The 18391-nt window shown below is 41.0% G+C and overlaps 1 protein-coding gene and 1 long non-coding RNA gene across 4 annotated transcripts in view; one reads left to right on the top strand and one right to left on the bottom strand.

Annotated features, from left to right (window-relative positions):
- The window catches only part of KSR2 (kinase suppressor of ras 2), a 388289-nt gene that overhangs the window by 334538 nt on the left and 35360 nt on the right, over positions 1-18391 (top strand). For both annotated transcript variants that reach the window (XM_075178524.1, XM_075178525.1), the window contains exon 16: positions 7962-8095. In XM_075178524.1, coding sequence (XP_075034625.1) covers positions 7962-8095 — 134 coding nt within the window. The remainder of the gene's footprint in view (positions 1-7961; positions 8096-18391) is intronic.
- The window catches only part of LOC142096420 (uncharacterized), a 71529-nt gene that overhangs the window by 19951 nt on the left and 33187 nt on the right, over positions 1-18391 (bottom strand). For both annotated transcript variants that reach the window (XR_012678054.1, XR_012678053.1), the window contains exon 2: positions 10752-10867. This is a non-coding gene — a long non-coding RNA (uncharacterized LOC142096420). The remainder of the gene's footprint in view (positions 1-10751; positions 10868-18391) is intronic.

The following is an 18391-nucleotide window of genomic DNA, read 5'->3' as shown; positions in this document are numbered from 1 at the left end:
ACTAACTCCACTGCTGCAAAAGTAGGTGATTAGCATATGATCATTGTCTCTGAGGAGTCATGCGCCAACGTATCCAAGGACATTTCTAAAGAAAACTAATAATACAATATTAAAACTTGATAGTTTTCCAAGGGTCAGGGAATCTCAAGGTCCATCACTACCAGTTCGTAACTTACATCAATGACTGACACCAGCAAGTTTCCTGTCACCTGACTGCACATAGGCGTCTGAGTCTCAGTCTACATAAGTTGCATTTGTACCAATATGCACTTACACACACACACACACATCCTTCCCGCTTTCTGCCTCTACAGACGTAAGTGCAGGAGGTGACTCAGTCTACATATGGCCACAAACGTAACTAGGGATGTGCACCGGCGACTTTTGAGGTCTCGTGTTTTGGATCCGGATTTTCTCAATGTTTTGGGTTCAGATTTGTTTTGCAAAACACCTGCCGAAACGTTTTGGTTCGGATTTAAGGTTTTGGATTTGGATTGTTTTTTTTAAAAAAAAATCCAAATAAGTGTAAAAATCAAGTTTTTGGGCTTATTTTCACTCCTACGCTATTATTAACCTCAATAACATTCAATAACAATAATTTCCACTAATTTAAAGGCTATTCTGAACACCTAACACCTCACAATAATTTATTTTTTTTAGTACAAAACGTTGCAACGAGGTATCTTTCTGGACTGCGTAGAGGAGTGTTCCCCACAATACAATTAAAAACCCATCAACTGGTCTGAATTACACCCAAAAATAGCATCTGGACTGCGTAGAGGACTGGCTACTGGCCACCACAATATAATATATAGAAAACCTTCAACAGGTCTGAATTACACCCAAAAATAGTATCTGGACTGCGTAGAGTAGTGGGCACTGGGCACCACAATAAAAAATATATAGAAAACCTTCCACAGGTCTGAATTACACCCAAAAATAGTATCTGGACTGCATAGAGGACTGGCCACTGGCCACCACAATATAGTATATAGAAAACCTTCAACAGGTCAGAATTACACCCAAAAATAGTATCTGGACTGCGTAGAGTAGTGGGCACTGGGCACCACAATAAAAAATATATAGAAAACCTTCAACAGGTCTGCATTACACCCAAAAATAGTATCTGGACTGCGTAGAGTAGTGGGCACTGGGCACCACAATAAAAAATATATAGAAAACCTTCAACAGGTCTGAATTACACCCAAAAATAGTATCTGGACTGCGTAGAGGACTAGGCACTGGCCACCACAATATAATATATAGAAAACCTTCAACAGGTCTGCATTACACCCAAAAATAGTATCTGGACTGCGTAGAGGACTGGCCACTGGCCACCACAATATAATATATAGAAAACCTTCAACAGGTCTGCATTACAGCCAAAAATAGTATCTGGACTGCGTAGAGTAGTGGGCACTGGGCACCACAATATAATATAGAGAAAACCTTCAACAGGTCTGCATTACACCCAAAAATAGTATCTGGACTGCGTAGAGGACTGGCCACTGGCCACCACAATATAATATATAGAAAACTTTCAACAGGTCAGAATTACACCCAAAAATAGTATCTGGACTGAGTAGAGTAGTGGGCACTGGGCACCACAATAAAATATATAAAAAACCTTCAACAGGTCTGCATTACACTGCACATACGGCTGCTCCTCCATCCTCTCCATCATATACATGTTGGAGTTTCAGCGTGTAAAAACCTCTTGTTTTTGATAATGTCAGTGCATTTTGAATATTTTTCAATTTGCCCCACACCACTGAATGTACTTTATCTATGATACGCATCTATCTATCTTGACTGCGTAGTGTGGTGGCCCCGGTACACAATTTGGTACCGAGGCCACAATATAATTAAAAAACCATCCACGGGTCAGAATTCCACCAAAAAAGGGTATGGGCTGCGTAGTGTGGTGTGCCCGGAACACAATTTTTTACAGCGCCAACAATATAATTAAAAAATTGGGCATCAACTGTCACCGTTGTTTAATATCTGATACACCTAAATATGGACTGCACAGTGGAGTGGCCCCGGTAGTAAATTTGGTGCCGGGGCCACAATACCTCCTCCAACTTCCAAGTGTAGTGTTTATAAAGACAGACAGCGTCGAAGTGTTATTAGTTGACTTTCTTAACCCTAAAATTGTCCCTGTTGCAAATATTCGTGCAATGGACAGTTACTTTTTCATTGAAAGACTCAAGCTTTCAAGTGTAGTGTTTATAAAATATAAACAACAATACAGTAGTTTTAGAGCACGTCAATACCTCTTGTTTTAAATTATGACAGGGCATTTTATTTTTGGTTTAATTTCTTGAATTTGTTTAAATTTGGTTTTACTTTTTGAACATGGCAAACGACTGTTGATTGGTCATATAATGCAAAAAAAAAAGTTCCAAGATGGAATTGTCCTTGGGCCCTCACACCCACCCTTATGTTGTTGAAATAGGACATGCACACTTTAACAAACCAATCATTTCAGCGACAGGGCCTACCAAACAACTTTGGCTGAAATGATTGGTTTGTTTGGGCACCCACACCAAAAAAGCTATTCATCTCTCCCTGTACAGACTAAACAGGCTCTACTGAGGCAAGATTTCGTCCTCATCCTCAACCTCTGATTCCTCTCCCCCTACAGTGTGTACTTCCTCCTCATCACACATTATCAATTCGTCCCCGCTGGACTCCACAACCACAGGTCCCTCTGTACTATCTGGAGGGCAGTGCTGTACTTCATTGAGGAATTGATTATTCATTTTTATAAACATCATTTTTTCAACGTTATGAGGAAGCAACCTCCTTCGCCGCTCACTGACCAGGTTCCCCGCTGCACTAAAAACTCTTTCCGAGTACACACTGGAGGGGGGACAACTCAGGTAAAATAGAGCCAGTTTGTACAGGGGCTTCCAAACTGCCTTTTTTTCCTGCCAGTAACAATATGGACTGTCTGACATGTCTACTTGGATGGTGTCAGCAAAGTAATCATCCACAATTTTTTCTATTGTGACAGCATCCAATGCAGCGAGAGTAGACATGTCTGCAATGGTTGGCAGGTCCTTCAGTCCGGACCAGATGTTATCAGCATCCCCGCCAGCGCCTCTTTTGGGAAAACTGAGCTTTTTCCTCGCAGCCATAGATGTGGAAGAAAATGAGGGTGGAGCTGTTGGCATGTCACGGTCCTCTTCAGAGGACAATCTCCTGACCAGCAGGTCTTTGCACCGCTGTAGACTTGTGTCCGACGGAAACAGAGACACAACATACGCTTTAAACCGAGGATCGAGCACGGTGGCCAGAATGTATTCCTCTGACTTTAAAAGAATGACCACCCTCGGATCCTGGCAAAGCGTACGAAGGGCTACATCCACAAGAGCTACATGCCTGGTGTAATCGCAATGGTTTACCAGCTCCTCCCTCACTTTCTCCAGCTGCTTCTGCAACAGCCTGATCAGGGGAATGACCTGACTCAAGCTGGCAGTGTCGGAACTGACTTCTCGTGTGGCAAGTTCAAATGGCTGCAGAACCTTGCACAACACGGAAATCAGTCTCCACTGCGCTTGACTGAGGCGCATCCCCACTCCTTTGCCTATATCGTAGGTGGCTGTGTAGGCCTGAATGGCCTTTTGCTGCTCCTCCATCCTCTGCAGCATATAGAGGGTGGAGTTCCAGCGCGTCACAACCTCTTGTTTGAGGTGATGGCAGGGCAGGTTCATGCTTTTTTGATGTGCCTCTAGTCTGCGGTAGGCACTGGCTGAATGCCGAAAGTGTCCAGCAATTTTGCGCGCCACCGCAAGCATCTCCTGCACACCCCTATCACTCTTGAGGTAATGCTGCACCACCAAATTAATGGTGTGGGCAAAACATGGGACGTGCTGGAAATTGCCCATATTTAATGCCCGCACAATGTTACTGGCATTGTCTGACACCACAAATCCCCATGAGAGTCTAAGTGGGGTAAGCCACTGGGAGATAATTTCCCTCAGTTTCTCTAATATGTTGTCAGCGTTGTGCCTCTTATTAAAGCCTGTAATACACAATGTTGCCTGCCTTTGCACGAGCAGCCATTTTGTAGATGCTGTTGCTGTTGCTGCGGAAGGGGATGCATCTACCCAGTGGGCTGTCAGTGGGACTCCAGACCGAAGAGGTGCATTTTTTGGTCTTCTGATCAGGCATGACGATGGGCTTTTTCATCCCATGGACATCAGCTGTTTCCCCCCCTGGTGCCTCATTTACAATAACCACATCACCATCCTCATCATCAAGTTCCTCCACAGCGCCAGCTACATCATCATTAGCTCCTCCCGAGCCACCTCTTCCCGTACAGTGATGGGAAGGTCAGGCTTGACAACCACCAACACCCTTGGACTCGCCTTGAGGATTTGTGATAATTTCTCTTTAGAAGGCAGAGTTGTTTGCTGTTTTGTTGCTGACAGCATAACTCTCTTCAATTTTTTGTAGGGGGGGGGAGGAGGAGGAGGGATAAGATCCGTGGGTGAAGCTGAACCACTAGTCATGAACACGGGCCAGGGCCTAAGCCGTTCCTTGCCACTCCGTGTCGTAAATGGCATATTGGCAACTTTACGTTTCTCCTCAGATGATTTTAAGTTTCTCTTTTTGCTACTTTTACTTAACTTGGGCTTTTTGGATTTTACATGCCCTGTACTAGGAGATTGGGCATCGGGCTTGGAAGACGACGTTGATGGCATTTCATCGTCTATGTCATGACTAGTGGCAGCAGCTTCAGCATTAGGAGGAAGTGGGTCTTGATCTTTCCCTACTTTATCCTCCAAATTGTTGGTCTCCATTATATGTAGCACAAGATACTGCAGAATGTGTGAACTTGGTAATATTGCAGTACCAATGGACTTATACTGCTGGATTGGTTTTGCAAATTTGGTTATAATTATATATTTTTTTTAAAAAATTTATTTTTATTTTCTTTATAACTTTTTTTTAATTTTTTAAAAACTTGGGAATAATGGGGAAATAACTATGTTAGAAGCACAGAGCACAGGACACAGCACCACTGGACTGAACAGGACACAGCACAGGAGGACCCAGCAGCACTACGGAACTCAGCAGGACAGAGCACAGGACACAGCACCACTGGACTGATACTGCAGAAAGTGTGAACTTTGTAAAATTGCAGTACCACTGGACTTTTACTGCTGAATGTGTGAACTTGGTAATATTGCAGTACCAATGGGCTTATACTGCAGGATTGGTTGTGCAAATTTTGTGGTAATTAAAAAAAAATTAAATTAGTTTTTGGTATTTTTTAAATAACTTTTTTTTATTTTTTTAAACACAGGGGAATAATGGGGAAATAACTATGCCCTTAGAAGCACAGAGCACAGGACACAGCACCACTGGACTGAACAGGACACAGCACAGGACCCAGCAGCACCACTGACCTCAGAAGGACAGAGCACAGGACACAGCACCACTGGACTGAGCACAGCACAGCACAGCACTGAACTGAACAGCACGAGATATAGCAGGACAGAGGACCACCTAACACACCCTCCCTCTACCCTGATCAATGCCCGAGTGAAGATGGCGGCGACTAGCGGTGAATTTATAGGATCCGAGTATCGCGAGATCCGACAACGGGATTATGAGTCAGAGCCTCGGTTTCAGATTTGCATTTGGCGCCAATACCCCGGTCTGTCTCGGATCCGACTCGGATCGGCAACGTTCGGGTGGGCTCGGATTTCATAAATCCGAGTGCGCTCATCTCTAAACGTAACTAGTGCTTTATACATTGAAAACACCATTCACATCCAACTCTACCATGAGCCCTAAGTTCTCATTTCAAACCTTTTAGGCTTTGCACTCCTGTACCCAGATGGTCCACCCAGAGCACTTAGCAGTGCAGGACTACTTTCTGGCCTTAGTAGACACCTTCACAAACCGCAAACTAGAAGTGCACCAAGGTATGCAGAGAGGTGACAGAGCTGTGCAGAAAGTGTGTCACATCAACCTCCTACAATTTTATAAATCACTCTTTTCTTTAAATAAAACCTGTTTAGTTTTACTCCTAAAATATTGTTCGGTTTAATCATGAGTCTGCACTGTCTTTATTGCATGTGACATATTTGTGTATTTGAAGCTTTGGACAGAGTTCACCTAGAAATGCTTCTCTCCGCCAAAGTGACACCAGAAGGTAAAAAATGTCTCCCATTAAAACATAGAACAACACGAGATCTCTGCCAGCTCAGAGCTGGTATAAAAATCAAGTGTTCTTGTGTGAATACCCTGGCTCCACCCAACTCCTTCTATCGGCAAGTACAACCTTCTACTCCATTTCGAACTAGTTTGCTTTGGTGGTAAATCTAGGTGCACCAGCACTGGTAGAGGTGTGTGATGTCATAACAGAAGAGTTTGCATGGACCCTTGGTTGTTTTACATTTGCTGAATGAGTATTGTATTCACAGATAGAATAAAAAGCAAAAAAAAAAAAGAGTAACCAAATTGTTTACACGAAAGACTCACAGGGGAACATTTATAAAAGTGGAGTAAAGAAACACTAAAAACTGGAGGGAATCGGAATTCCAAAAACTATGTCTATGGACTATCAAATCACTTCTTTACCAGTTTCTCTTTACACACATTTTATAAATATCTCACATGGGGTAAATGTATCATACCCCGGTTTTTGCAACTCCTGCGAGTTTGGCGTGTTCGCAGCTTAAATTTAAAGCGGCGCTGCCTTGTAAAGGGAAAGATACATTTACACCATGGTGTCTAATACATGTGCAGCTTGGATGATAGAAGATAAAGGTTTAAATATGCTTAAAATAATCAAGGAAATAAAATTATTTAAGATTTAGTAAAATAATAATTTAAATTCAATAAAAGACACAACCTCATAAACTGGTGGACAGAGCACACAGGAGTACTTGTAGAACATCTTGTTTTACTAAAAGAGTAGATTATGCCCGGATGTAGTTGAAAGGATAAAATACACTTTATTTCTATCTCATAAATATGTTTTAATTAAAAAACAAATGTCCAGGCTATATTGGCTAGGGTGTCTTTATCTGCAATCCACAGATCACGTTCCAGTGTTATTTACAAATATCATATCTTGGCAGCTATGACTAGAAAGTACAATATACAGATACCTCCATTTCTGCAGGTGCTTCCTTTCATCATCACCTTCTTATACACCTTAATTCAGTAATAATACTGATCTATATGCTAGAGAACAGGAATAGACCTGCATCAAGATGCAGTTATATGTTTCTCTGGTCTTATGTCAGCACATAGAACAAGGGAAAGTGAAAAGTAGGAGAGCAAATTGCAAAAGAAGGTACACAATACAACACACTGAGTGACATAAGGGTGGAAAGCAATATATGAAACAAGTCATGCAGACATTTACTTATGTTTATGTATATAATTCAAATATAATAAATGGTGTCTTGTTCATACTGATTATAAGTGCCCTCTTGACTGTGACTTACCTTGAACTCCACCATTAAAGAAAAACAGTAGTACATGCCGTTTTGGTTAGAGTTCACTTAGTTATGAGTATCTATAAAGTTCTACTTAGCTGGGATGCAGGCTCCAGTGTCCACCATTGCACCCATCCCCTGGCCACTATCACTTGTCTGCAGAAATGTTGTTAATGCCTCTCCCTTGTGAACTTCCAATTCATGCAAATCGAAAGTTCCAAAGTGCATCAACAAGACCCTTGTGTGAATTAAGCAGTCCCACCTTTGCACAGTGTAGAGCAGTGCTGGAATGTCAAAGGTTTAGATGGACCTGCAGGATGGCAGGAGAACACCACACCACAGCTAAGTAGACCTTGAAGTTCATCATAAATTAGCGAACTCCACCCGAAACGAAATTTTAAATAATTGGTGTTCTTATTTACACTGTCTCCTTTGTTTTCAAGTTCACACTATGTCAACCCAACTAATTACATTTTTCTCATTTGTGCAATCTAGGGAATGGGATATCTTCATGCCAAGGGCATTGTACATAGGGACCTCAAATCGAAAAATGTTTTCTATGACAATGGAAAAGTAGTGATCACAGACTTTGGTCTGTTCAGCATATCTGGTGTGCTGCAGGCTGGCAGGTAATATGTAATACACTTCATTTTTACTTTATATTATGTATGTCTTGGTCATCTCAAAAATTTGTGTATAGTTTTACACCGAGAAAATTTGTTGATAATATTTTTTAAGCAATCATGCTAAAACGTGATCATCACATGACAATAATGTGCTCACCCCAGCTGGTGACAGTACATGGGTCCAAGAGACAATAGAGCAAGGCATTAAGTTGAAGATAGGCCAAGAGTTAGGACAGCATAGGTTTGGAGATTTATTAAAAGTCAAAGGTCAGGTTATCAAGGTTAGGGTTGTCAGAAACAGGTCTGGTTGGTGAAGGATAGTAAGTCATTAATCAGATGGTAGACACTAAGAAGATCAGTAACATGTAAGAAAATTACCTTCAATAAAATAGCACAGAAATAGCAAATATTTCTTATATCCAACAGGTACGATCCAGTCACATCCCGGCTGTAAAACATAGTAGGCAGGAAGATATACCCGACATGCAGTTAGCTACATTCGACACTCTGACACAGAGCCACTGTAAAAATATGTAAAGATGTAATAATTAAAGCAAGTTTTAGTAAACCTCCCCACTCCAAAGGTGTATGTCCCCTTTAAGAATAAACAGTAAAGACCAAGATTATTAAAAGACATAAACATGCATCTAACAAACTCTTGAAAAGGATTATAAAACAGAATCATGACATTGCATACTTCATGGCCATTTAATCAGGTAACACTTGCACAACATAAAAATAAGTAACTGCTTTGTATCAGCAAGGTTAATTTACCCAATAATATTTATGAATTCTGTTATATTGAATTGCTTCTTGAATAGGTCCTAATGTACAATTACAGAAAAATAATAATGCATTATCTATAATTGTAATCATATAGTTGTGAAGTACAAACATTTTCTGATGTAATATTATATGTTTTATATTGTATGGCCCCTATCTATCATAATCTTGTATTGTCACCGTGTCACCCATACGCAGAGAAACTGGAAGCCTGGACTTATACTTCCAGTTCCACTTTCAGAAAAATGTTTAGAAAAACAAAAAGTAAAATTGTTTAAAAAATAGTAAAATAAATAATTATGCTGTAATTTATATTAGAAAAAATGCTTTATTTCAATAAATAATTCATTTTTTATGAGTTTGCCACCCTGAGATGGCAATAGTAATATGTGGATTGCAGTGGTAAATGTACTGTCGCAATGTTTGCATGGGAAAAACTCCCCAATAAAAGGAGAAGCACTAACTATACCCCTATGTGTTGCATATATCATATAATGCTAAGCTGAGATCCGTGGCAGTCCATGGGCACCATTTCTTTAGCAATTAGTACATGCTGATCGTAATTCATTCTCTGCTAACCTTAGCTCAGCCTCAGTGGGAGTCATGAATCCCAGGGTCTGATCCAATCATGTCTTCTTATGTATATATATTACTTTTACTATCACTGGTTGTCACAGAGATGGTTGCTTAGCAACATTTTCAAGCTATTTTAGTTGGCCCAACTCTTATTGTGTACACGTGTGGTCAGCTTACAAGTTGTAATTTGCTCTTGTGGAAAATCTCTTATAATGAACTGTCACCTGATGTAGATATGAGGGCTGATTTGATGAAATAGAATACAAGTATAGGTGTGTGAAATCTAATTTGCACTTTCTGGGAGAACATGCTCATCCTACATCAAATAATTAATTTACAATGAAAGCAATGTTAAATACAATATTATACATTGTCTAACTTGCACTAGACAGAGAAAAGCAAATTGCTGCAGTTCAGAACAAATATTGCACCTAAATGCTATGCTAGCGAATAAGCTCTATTGTCCAGAAACGTAGCCGCAAAGCTTATCCCACAGCTACCAGAGATTCAGGAAAGATGAACTTTCAAAGTCACGTTTTATATCTATCCACTTGACAGCTCTCTGTGATATTAAAGATACCATTATAACCCAATGAAGGTTAGAAGTTAAATGACTATGAAACTCACTCCTCTGAGTGTGAAGCTTTGTCACTTACTGCTATTAAGTTTAATGACCTGACTTACTTACCTCCCACTGCTATCTATATTCTTCCCCACACTCCTGATGAACTGTCACTGTGAAAATGGAAATCCTCTACTGAGTATTACCTCTGTGTATATCAATATGTATGTCATGCATATTGGATCTAAATATATATGCAATACCCGAATGGAGTGAGCATATTACACTTCTCCTGAATAGAGTTATAGATTCTTTCAACATGATCTTAATATCAGCAATATTCCCAGCTCTGCCTCAGATCTCCCACACGTTATAATTAGTAGTAATGCTATGATATTATAATGCACTTTCCCCCCCACATTGGACTATGTGAGCCAAGCTATAAAGGCAGTCATTAAGTACTATTTTTTTCTCATCTTTATAATCTATGGTTCATCAAAGTAAGCAAGGTTAGAAAAAAAGATAATTAAAAAATAAATTATTGGCTCATAATTAATACAATTGTGTGAGGGTGGCTTTGTAGGAAATGTAATTATAGTATGAAAAATATTTGCACTGCATTGATCTTTGATGAAATGTTCCCGTAAATCTATGTGCAGCTAATTGACATAGCATTGTATAAATGGATTTTTATTTTGTTTTAAAGCTCCACTTTGTATTTGAATGCTCACAACATACCTCATAACTGTTCCAAATTAGGCGGGATAGTCCGGGTTTGAGGGCTAGTGGGCAGTGCACCTCCCTCCTGCTCAGACTTCCACCAGGCTAACTTAGTTTCTTCACATCCCTGAGTTCTGTGGGTTACAATGTGGAAAGAGCCCTTAACCAGTTTAAAAACCACAATTGAATAGTAGTACATCACAAGTACATCAATACTGTTCATAGAAATAGTAATAAACAGGTACTAGACCATCTCATAACATAGCCCACTGAACACCTCCAGCACATACTTAGTAGTTATAATAAACTCAACAGTGTGCTAACAATCCATACCTTGTTGACAATTACTCTCACCCTTGTTCCCTGTAGCAACTTTCCTAAATCCCCTACATTAAATAGTCACTCACTAATTCAGTGTTCCATGCACTTTATCACAGGGATCATACACAAATTACAGTTACTGTGAGCTATTGTTATGCTTAGGGTTCCTGGCTTCACAGTGTTACTTACTCATTGGTTTGACTCAACATTTGCAGGCTTTGTACACTCAAGACCACCAAGATGGGTTAGAACTTGATCTCGACACTAACACCGTTCATACTCAATCAGCTTCAGTGTAGCTTGGTTAGGGCATGATGTCAAACTGTTTGAAACTCAACCACTGTACTTCCATTTCTATCTCCTCCTGTGAGGATCATTTATATATGACTCATCTTTACCTGGTCCAGACTTACAAACACCACACAGGTCTCTTGTGTTGGGTCTTTTCTCTGATTTTTATTTTTGAGTCTCCTTGGATGTCAAGTCTCTCAATGGAATTCTTCAATTCCACTTCTAACAAAACACTATTTTGGACAGAACCACCAGTCACCTCTCCTATGGGGCATAACCCACTAAGAGATGCACAGTCTTAAGGACATTAAATATTCTACCAGTGTTATCATTTATAACTAGCGTTTGCAAGGTGCGAACAAAACACAAATAACACTGGAAACTTTCTTTAGCAATTGCGAACAGATTGATACCAAACTCGTATTTCAGATATAGATAACATTACTTAGCTTCTTCACCACTTTATATTTTATTAAAAACCAATAATAACTAATAATATTTTATTAATTACCACGTTCATATGATTATTTATCTTTAAAAGTAAAAAAAAAACCTTGATGAACTGCCAATGGTAATTGGCAAAGCTTACAAATATCTGTTTGGCTTTGAGATTTTGTGGCTGTGGCCAGTCATTGACAGCTGCCACTTTCTTGGGGTCTATTTGTAACCCAGAACCAGACACCACGAAACTCAGAAAAGGAATTTGAGAAACCTTGAAGATGCATATCTCCACTTTGCAATATAGCCAATCATTATGGAGAAAAGAATGTAACTCCTTGACATGAATTAGATGAGAAGGAAGATCCTGCAAAAAGATTATAATGTCATTATAACATCACAACCAAAACATACAAAAGGTCCTGGAAAATCCCATTGACAAATGATTGAAAAACCATTGGGGCATTACAATGACCAAAAGACATTACAAGGTACTAGTAATGCCCATCTTGGGTATTAAAGGTGCTCTCCCACTCATCCATTTCACAGATATGGATAAGGTTGTACGCCACAGGGAAGTCTAATTTAGAGAAACTTTGGGCACCACTAATCATGTCAAATAGTTCAAAGATGAGAGGTAGAGGGTAGCGATTTTTGATTGTAATCTTGCTCAGCTGGCGATAGTCTAAGCATGGACAAAGAGATCCGTCTTTCTTCTTTACAAAGAAGAATCCCACACCAGCGAGTGAGGAGGATTTTCTGATGAAACCACGCTGAAGGTTTTCTGTAATATACTGAGACATTGCTTGGGTCTCTGGTAGAAAAATATGATAAATTCTTCTTCTGGGAATCTGCTTGCCTAGAATCAATTCAATCGGACAGTTCCAGGGGTGATGAGGAGGCAGTACCTCAGACTTGATCTTGCTGAAGACACCTCTGAAGGCACTATAAGAAGGGAGTTTGCAGTAGGGAGGATCCTTAAACAAAGTGAGGTGGTGCCTGATATGTGTTAGCAGATTAGTGATCCAGTGCAGCTGAATGCTGGCAGAACGAGGGAGAGCATCCCGTTGCCTAGCAATGGAATGCAGATGTTGCCAAGCATGCGCGGTGAAGATCCAGAATAGCGTCAAGAAAAGGCAGGCGTCCGCCCCCATTACCGAGGGGAACGGCGGGAACAGTGCCTGACGCATAGCCATGGTAAAAACAAAATGAGAGGATTGACTGAGTGGGGCAGTACCAGAAATTGGATCCACTCTTGATGCAGTGCTCCTTCCAACAACCTCACAGGAGAAGACACTGGAAATGGAACCATTGATGACACGATTGCCATCCACAGCGGTGAGAGAATGCAGCTGGGACAAGGTCTGGATAGGCAGATGGAACTGCGAGGCAACAGTGGCCGAGTTAAAGTTTCCAGCAGAGCCAGAATCCATGAAGGCTGAGGTTGAGAAGGATCTGGAACTCAGGATTATGGGATAAACAGGGAGTGGAAACAGCATCTCCTAGAATGGCTTCCCTCTTTCTGACTAGAAGGGGGAGTTTCCAGATCTCTTCGGACAGAAACTCAGGAGATGCCCAAGTTCGGATCTGTTTAAACTGTCTCTTTCGCTCCTCGGAAGATAAATGGAAGTGACCAACCTGCATCGGTTCTTCTCACAGAGAAACTGGGTTCTGGAATTGAAGCACCACCTGAGGTGTTATGCATCTTGCAGAAGACCTTTCCTGGGTTCTCTCTCTGAAACAGAGGTCAATCCTGATGCCAGGGAAATGAGAGCATCAAGATTGGAAGTGAGTTCATTTTTTTATGCGGTCGGTGAGGACCTGCCAAAAACTTGCAACCAAAACCTCATTATTCTAACGTAGTTCAATGCCAGAGTGCAGAACAGCTCTGCTTATTGGCCAACAGGTAAAGATCCTTGACAGAGATTCAAAAGGCTTGAGCCTGCAGTGGAGACTCGTCCAGGCTCATCAAAAATCTTTTGAAATGTAGGCAGAATTTTCGAGGAGAGGGTCACTACCATAATGGGGAGGCCCAGGCAAGAGCTTGACAGCTCATCAGGGAAAATCTCTGAGGGAAAGGCGGCAGATTTACATTCAAAGTGGATAGTACACTGGTTTAAAAATCCCCTGCATCTCTTGGGATCACCGTCATACTTCTCGGGGGAAGGTATGGGTAACACAGAGGAAGAAGCGGTGGTACAGGTGGAAGCCGCCGAAGTAGTAACAGCGGTAGTAGAAACAACAGATTGAGGAATTACCAGGGAACTTTGCAGAGAATGAAAGCAGGATACCACTCCTTGGACACATTGCAACAGATGTTCTTGATCCGCCTTTTGCTGCTCGACTCGGTGGGCAAAATGCAGGAGAAGATCACGGGCATAGGGTTCAGCTGTTCCATCTATAGATATGGTCAGAGTATACTATCACATTCTGTATGAGACAAGAAGGTTGCTTTCTGTTATTGGCTCAACTCAACAGAGAGGTGCGGAGTCTAACGTGCCTCTGGTCTTCGCTAGGTACACCTGCAAGAGAGTTTGGATTTCGCTGCGGAAGGCATGCAGGTCACGGTCCTCAAAGAGAGTTATCAGTGAAGCAACTCAATGGAATGGAATGGTCAGATGATCCCGGTCAAAACCGTGCATGCAGGTAAGTACACAAGGAAGATCCAAGGAGAGGTCAGGCAAGTCGAGTCAAATCCGAGCAGACGTGAAGTACAGGAGGGTGATCCATTAGAGTAGTCAATCAGTCGAAGTCAGACACAAGAATCAATAATCAAACTAGTAGGAATAATCAGGAGCGAGTCAGGAGGTAGCTGAGATCAAACACAGGAGACAGTCTGGATACTGGGAAGCAAATCAGTAAGCACTGGATCATGGGGACCCAATACTCTGGCACCCTAGTGGTGCCAGAGCTGTTTATATATAGAAGAAGGGGGATAACGTAATTACTGGCAGTGTTGACGTAAGCAACCACCAACGGATCCAGGAATAGCGTCTCATTGCCTAGCAACAGGACGCGCATGCATAGGGGGGTTTATCTCTGGGAGGCCAGAGTAGATGCGTCTGGTTGCCAGGTAACCAGATACTGCCGCGTCATAGAGGCAGGCGTCTATCCCTGTGAAGAAGCGAAAGCACAGGAACGGTTCCTGACAAGATCGACCCCTGTTTACCACTTGTCTTATATGTGTTAATTTTGTGGGTTTGAATATTTTTACTACATTGGTTGAAGTATGCAGCAATTATGAAGCAGCAAAATATATTCTATTATAATTATTTTAAATAATAGGAGGCAGGGCCCCATCCTTGGGACCTTAGAAGTAGGAAAAAATTAAAATTCTTTTGCAGATTAGAAAACACTGTATGCCCTCTTATAAAGCATCCCTATCTCATTTAAATAATCCCACCCTGTAAAATTAAATCTCGTTTTTAAATTCCAATGTCAAACTAGGCACCGTCATGAGCCTAATCCACACTTAACATTGAAAGCCCCTGGTCCGCCAACTCCTCCCATCAGATAGTGCAAAGCATGCAGACGCCAAAATCTTGGCCTTTAAGTCAATTTGTTTACCAGTACAAACCAGTGCACTTTTGCAGAAGTAGTTGCATGATGACATAAAACAGCATTCTGGTCCTTAATCTAATCTAACTAATGACTTAATCTAAAGAGACATTATAACATCTAGATAGCGATGACGTAAAAAGAATAATGTCCTAGTGAATAAAGGTGTTCTGACAACCCATGGAATGTAAGACCTTAGCTGAAATGTAGTTAAACAGTAGGATTTGCTGTAAAAATACAGTTGTAGGGTTAAATTAGCCCTTTTTTTTAATTTACATTCAAGTTGTGATCATGATCTGGTAAAATTAAGTTCACCCAAGTACAGCATTTTTTTCATTGTTAGATCTTGTTTAATCTGTGAATACAGTGTTGCTGCTAATACATAATTAAATGTCAAAACAAGTATGCCTATTAAAAATAGCAGTACAAATATATTTTGCCTATTAAAAACAATCACCAATGTGACATGTGTAAGAGGTTTTTGAATAATTGTTCTACAGCACAATCTTCGGGACACCCGATTGCTATATAAATGTGAACCTCGCCAGAACACTGTAGGAGCTGGTGTCTACATTATTGGCCTCTTTAGTGTAGTCATGATGTAGAATCTACGGCACTGGCAGGGAGAGGGTTATAAAGTATAATGTATAATTTCATTCAACCAGACGGCAGCAGTAGAAGAGTAACAATGCTTATTAATAATCAGGGACTATGAATTAAAAGTGGATGGCGATCAATTAATTATAAGTCTGGCACTATTTTAGATTATGTATTTGTAAATTTCATGTTTTATAGGTATATTAGTTTTCTTAGAGGTGCGTTTGCTTTCACTGCCGCATTCAGGGCTATATTATGCCATTTGAAAGCCACCACATCCTAATGCAAAACAGGCCAAGCTATTATTCATGATAAAGCTTTTATTTAAATATACTGTTATAAATGAAATTAAAGATTTAACTGTGAATATTATATACAATAATTAAGTGGGGGCATTTCTTTGTAATCCACATATTATGTGGGAGCTTTTATAATGTTTTACAAACAATATCAGCAAAAGTCATGCAGTATATAGACACAGACACCATTGTACTATATATTATTGTTACATATGTGAAAAGCACGCCAACCAAATGCTGCTGACACAGATTTGTTGAACCACTTAGTTGTTTTATTCAGGCTTGTCAGGATAGAATGAACAGCTACTGTAGTAGTTTCAGCAACCACACCAAAAATATTTACAAAGTCATGCGACCCTAACGCTAACAGACAGTTAGCGCCCTAACTGGACACCGGCCACTCAATAGCATCGGTCGCACCACCCACAGCACAAGTCCTGCAATTTAAGCTTCCTCCCAAGCACTACACTGGCGGTTTCCTTAATTAATTACACCCATGTGCTTCACCTGTGTTCCTGTGCTATGTGTATGGTTATAACCCTGTCTGTAGCCTGAGCCAGCAGAGTCCCAGGGAAACTATTAGTCTCTTCTTTCATAGTATGTGGTAAACGTCCCCTATTGACACATATCCCTCCCCTTAGCTTCATCAGAGTTGGTGAAGCTGATATGGCGGGGAGCGCAAAACTGTCCATTTTTGTCACTTACCCTTCCCCTTAGCTTCATCTTTTCCTAAAACCACACTCTTGTCCGCGGAGTGCCTCCAGAAAGATTAAAGTGGCATTTGGTGGTGATGTAACTTCGCAGATTACTCCTCGCATCCCATAGAAGTGCAAGGAGAAATCAGTGATGTTGGGGTACCGTAGTAAATATGCGCAACCGCAGTTTAATATCATGGCTAACTGAATTCCCCTCTTGGATGTTGATGTCTGTACTGTAATATATATATATATATATATATATATATATATTTATTCCCCTACTGCTTTGATTGCAAAACTATCATATTCCATTCACCTTCCTATTACATTTTCCTTACCACCACTTCTAAATTTACACTGCAACCACCGTATATCAAATCAGAACAGATATTAAAGCACATACTGTGCAAGGTATGCTTTATATATTCCCAGTAGTTGCAGTCAGGGCTGCCAAGAGGAATTCAGGGCCCGGGTACAACAAACTCATGGGGCCCCCCCATAGTTGAGTAAGCCCTAAAAATTTTTTGCGCCGCCTAACGGCGGCGCAAAAATCACGACGCGGGTTTGGTCATACATTCAGGGGCGTGTCAATGCGCCATTGGGGCGTGGCTAGCCTAACGACGGTGCAAACATTTTCGGGAATGTGGTCATACATTTGGGGCCGTGGCAATGCACCGTTGGGCGCATAGCTAGCACATCAAAATCACTAGGTCCTGAATTCACCACAGCGTCACATATGTCCAAGCACTCCTGACTTTTAAGACATCCAGCACCACAGTGTAGTATACAAAGAATGCAGTGTGTACACAAACAGTTCAGTCTTGGCCTGCGCCCACTGGGCTCACCAAACATTGGCATTGTCCCTACTAGAATCACAACATTTCACACACTATGCTGCTCTGTCCTACCTGTTCTTCTCACTTTCTCCACCCGAGGCTGCTGGTTTCTTTAGTTGTGGCTTGCCTGGATCTTGGAATGTAGAAGGACCTATTTGGGAAAAAAATGGCTACATTTAGAAAATTTCAGTCAGACGCAGCGTTAAATCAATAGCACCCACGATTAATAATTAGGCCTTCCTCCAGCCCCAACATTAAAATAATAGAATTCACATGTAATAAATAAACCTATTTCCCGTCATGCAAACAGCCTAGCAATACCTATTTCCCGCAACCATCACTGCCATTAAATAATTCATAGTCACATTTAATAAATAGACCTCATCCTCCCCAAACTCACCTCCACATTCAATAGGCCCCAAATCACCCCATCTTAAATTAATAATCCCCACTATTAAATTGCCTCACCATCACCCTACAAACAAAATAGCGCCCATTAATTAGCCACCACCTACCGCACACACACTACATTGCAACAAGCCCCATCACAACTACACTGCGCCCTCCATGCTGCTTTCCCCCCTTTTTATTCACTCTGTGCCTCTTTGCCCCTTTTTTTT

This window comes from Mixophyes fleayi, chromosome 1, assembly GCF_038048845.1.
Source record: "Mixophyes fleayi isolate aMixFle1 chromosome 1, aMixFle1.hap1, whole genome shotgun sequence".
NCBI classification, from domain to species: Eukaryota; Metazoa; Chordata; class Amphibia; order Anura; family Limnodynastidae; genus Mixophyes; species Mixophyes fleayi.
Note: the sequence above shows the minus strand (reverse complement) of the source record. Positions and strands in the feature narration are given on the sequence as shown.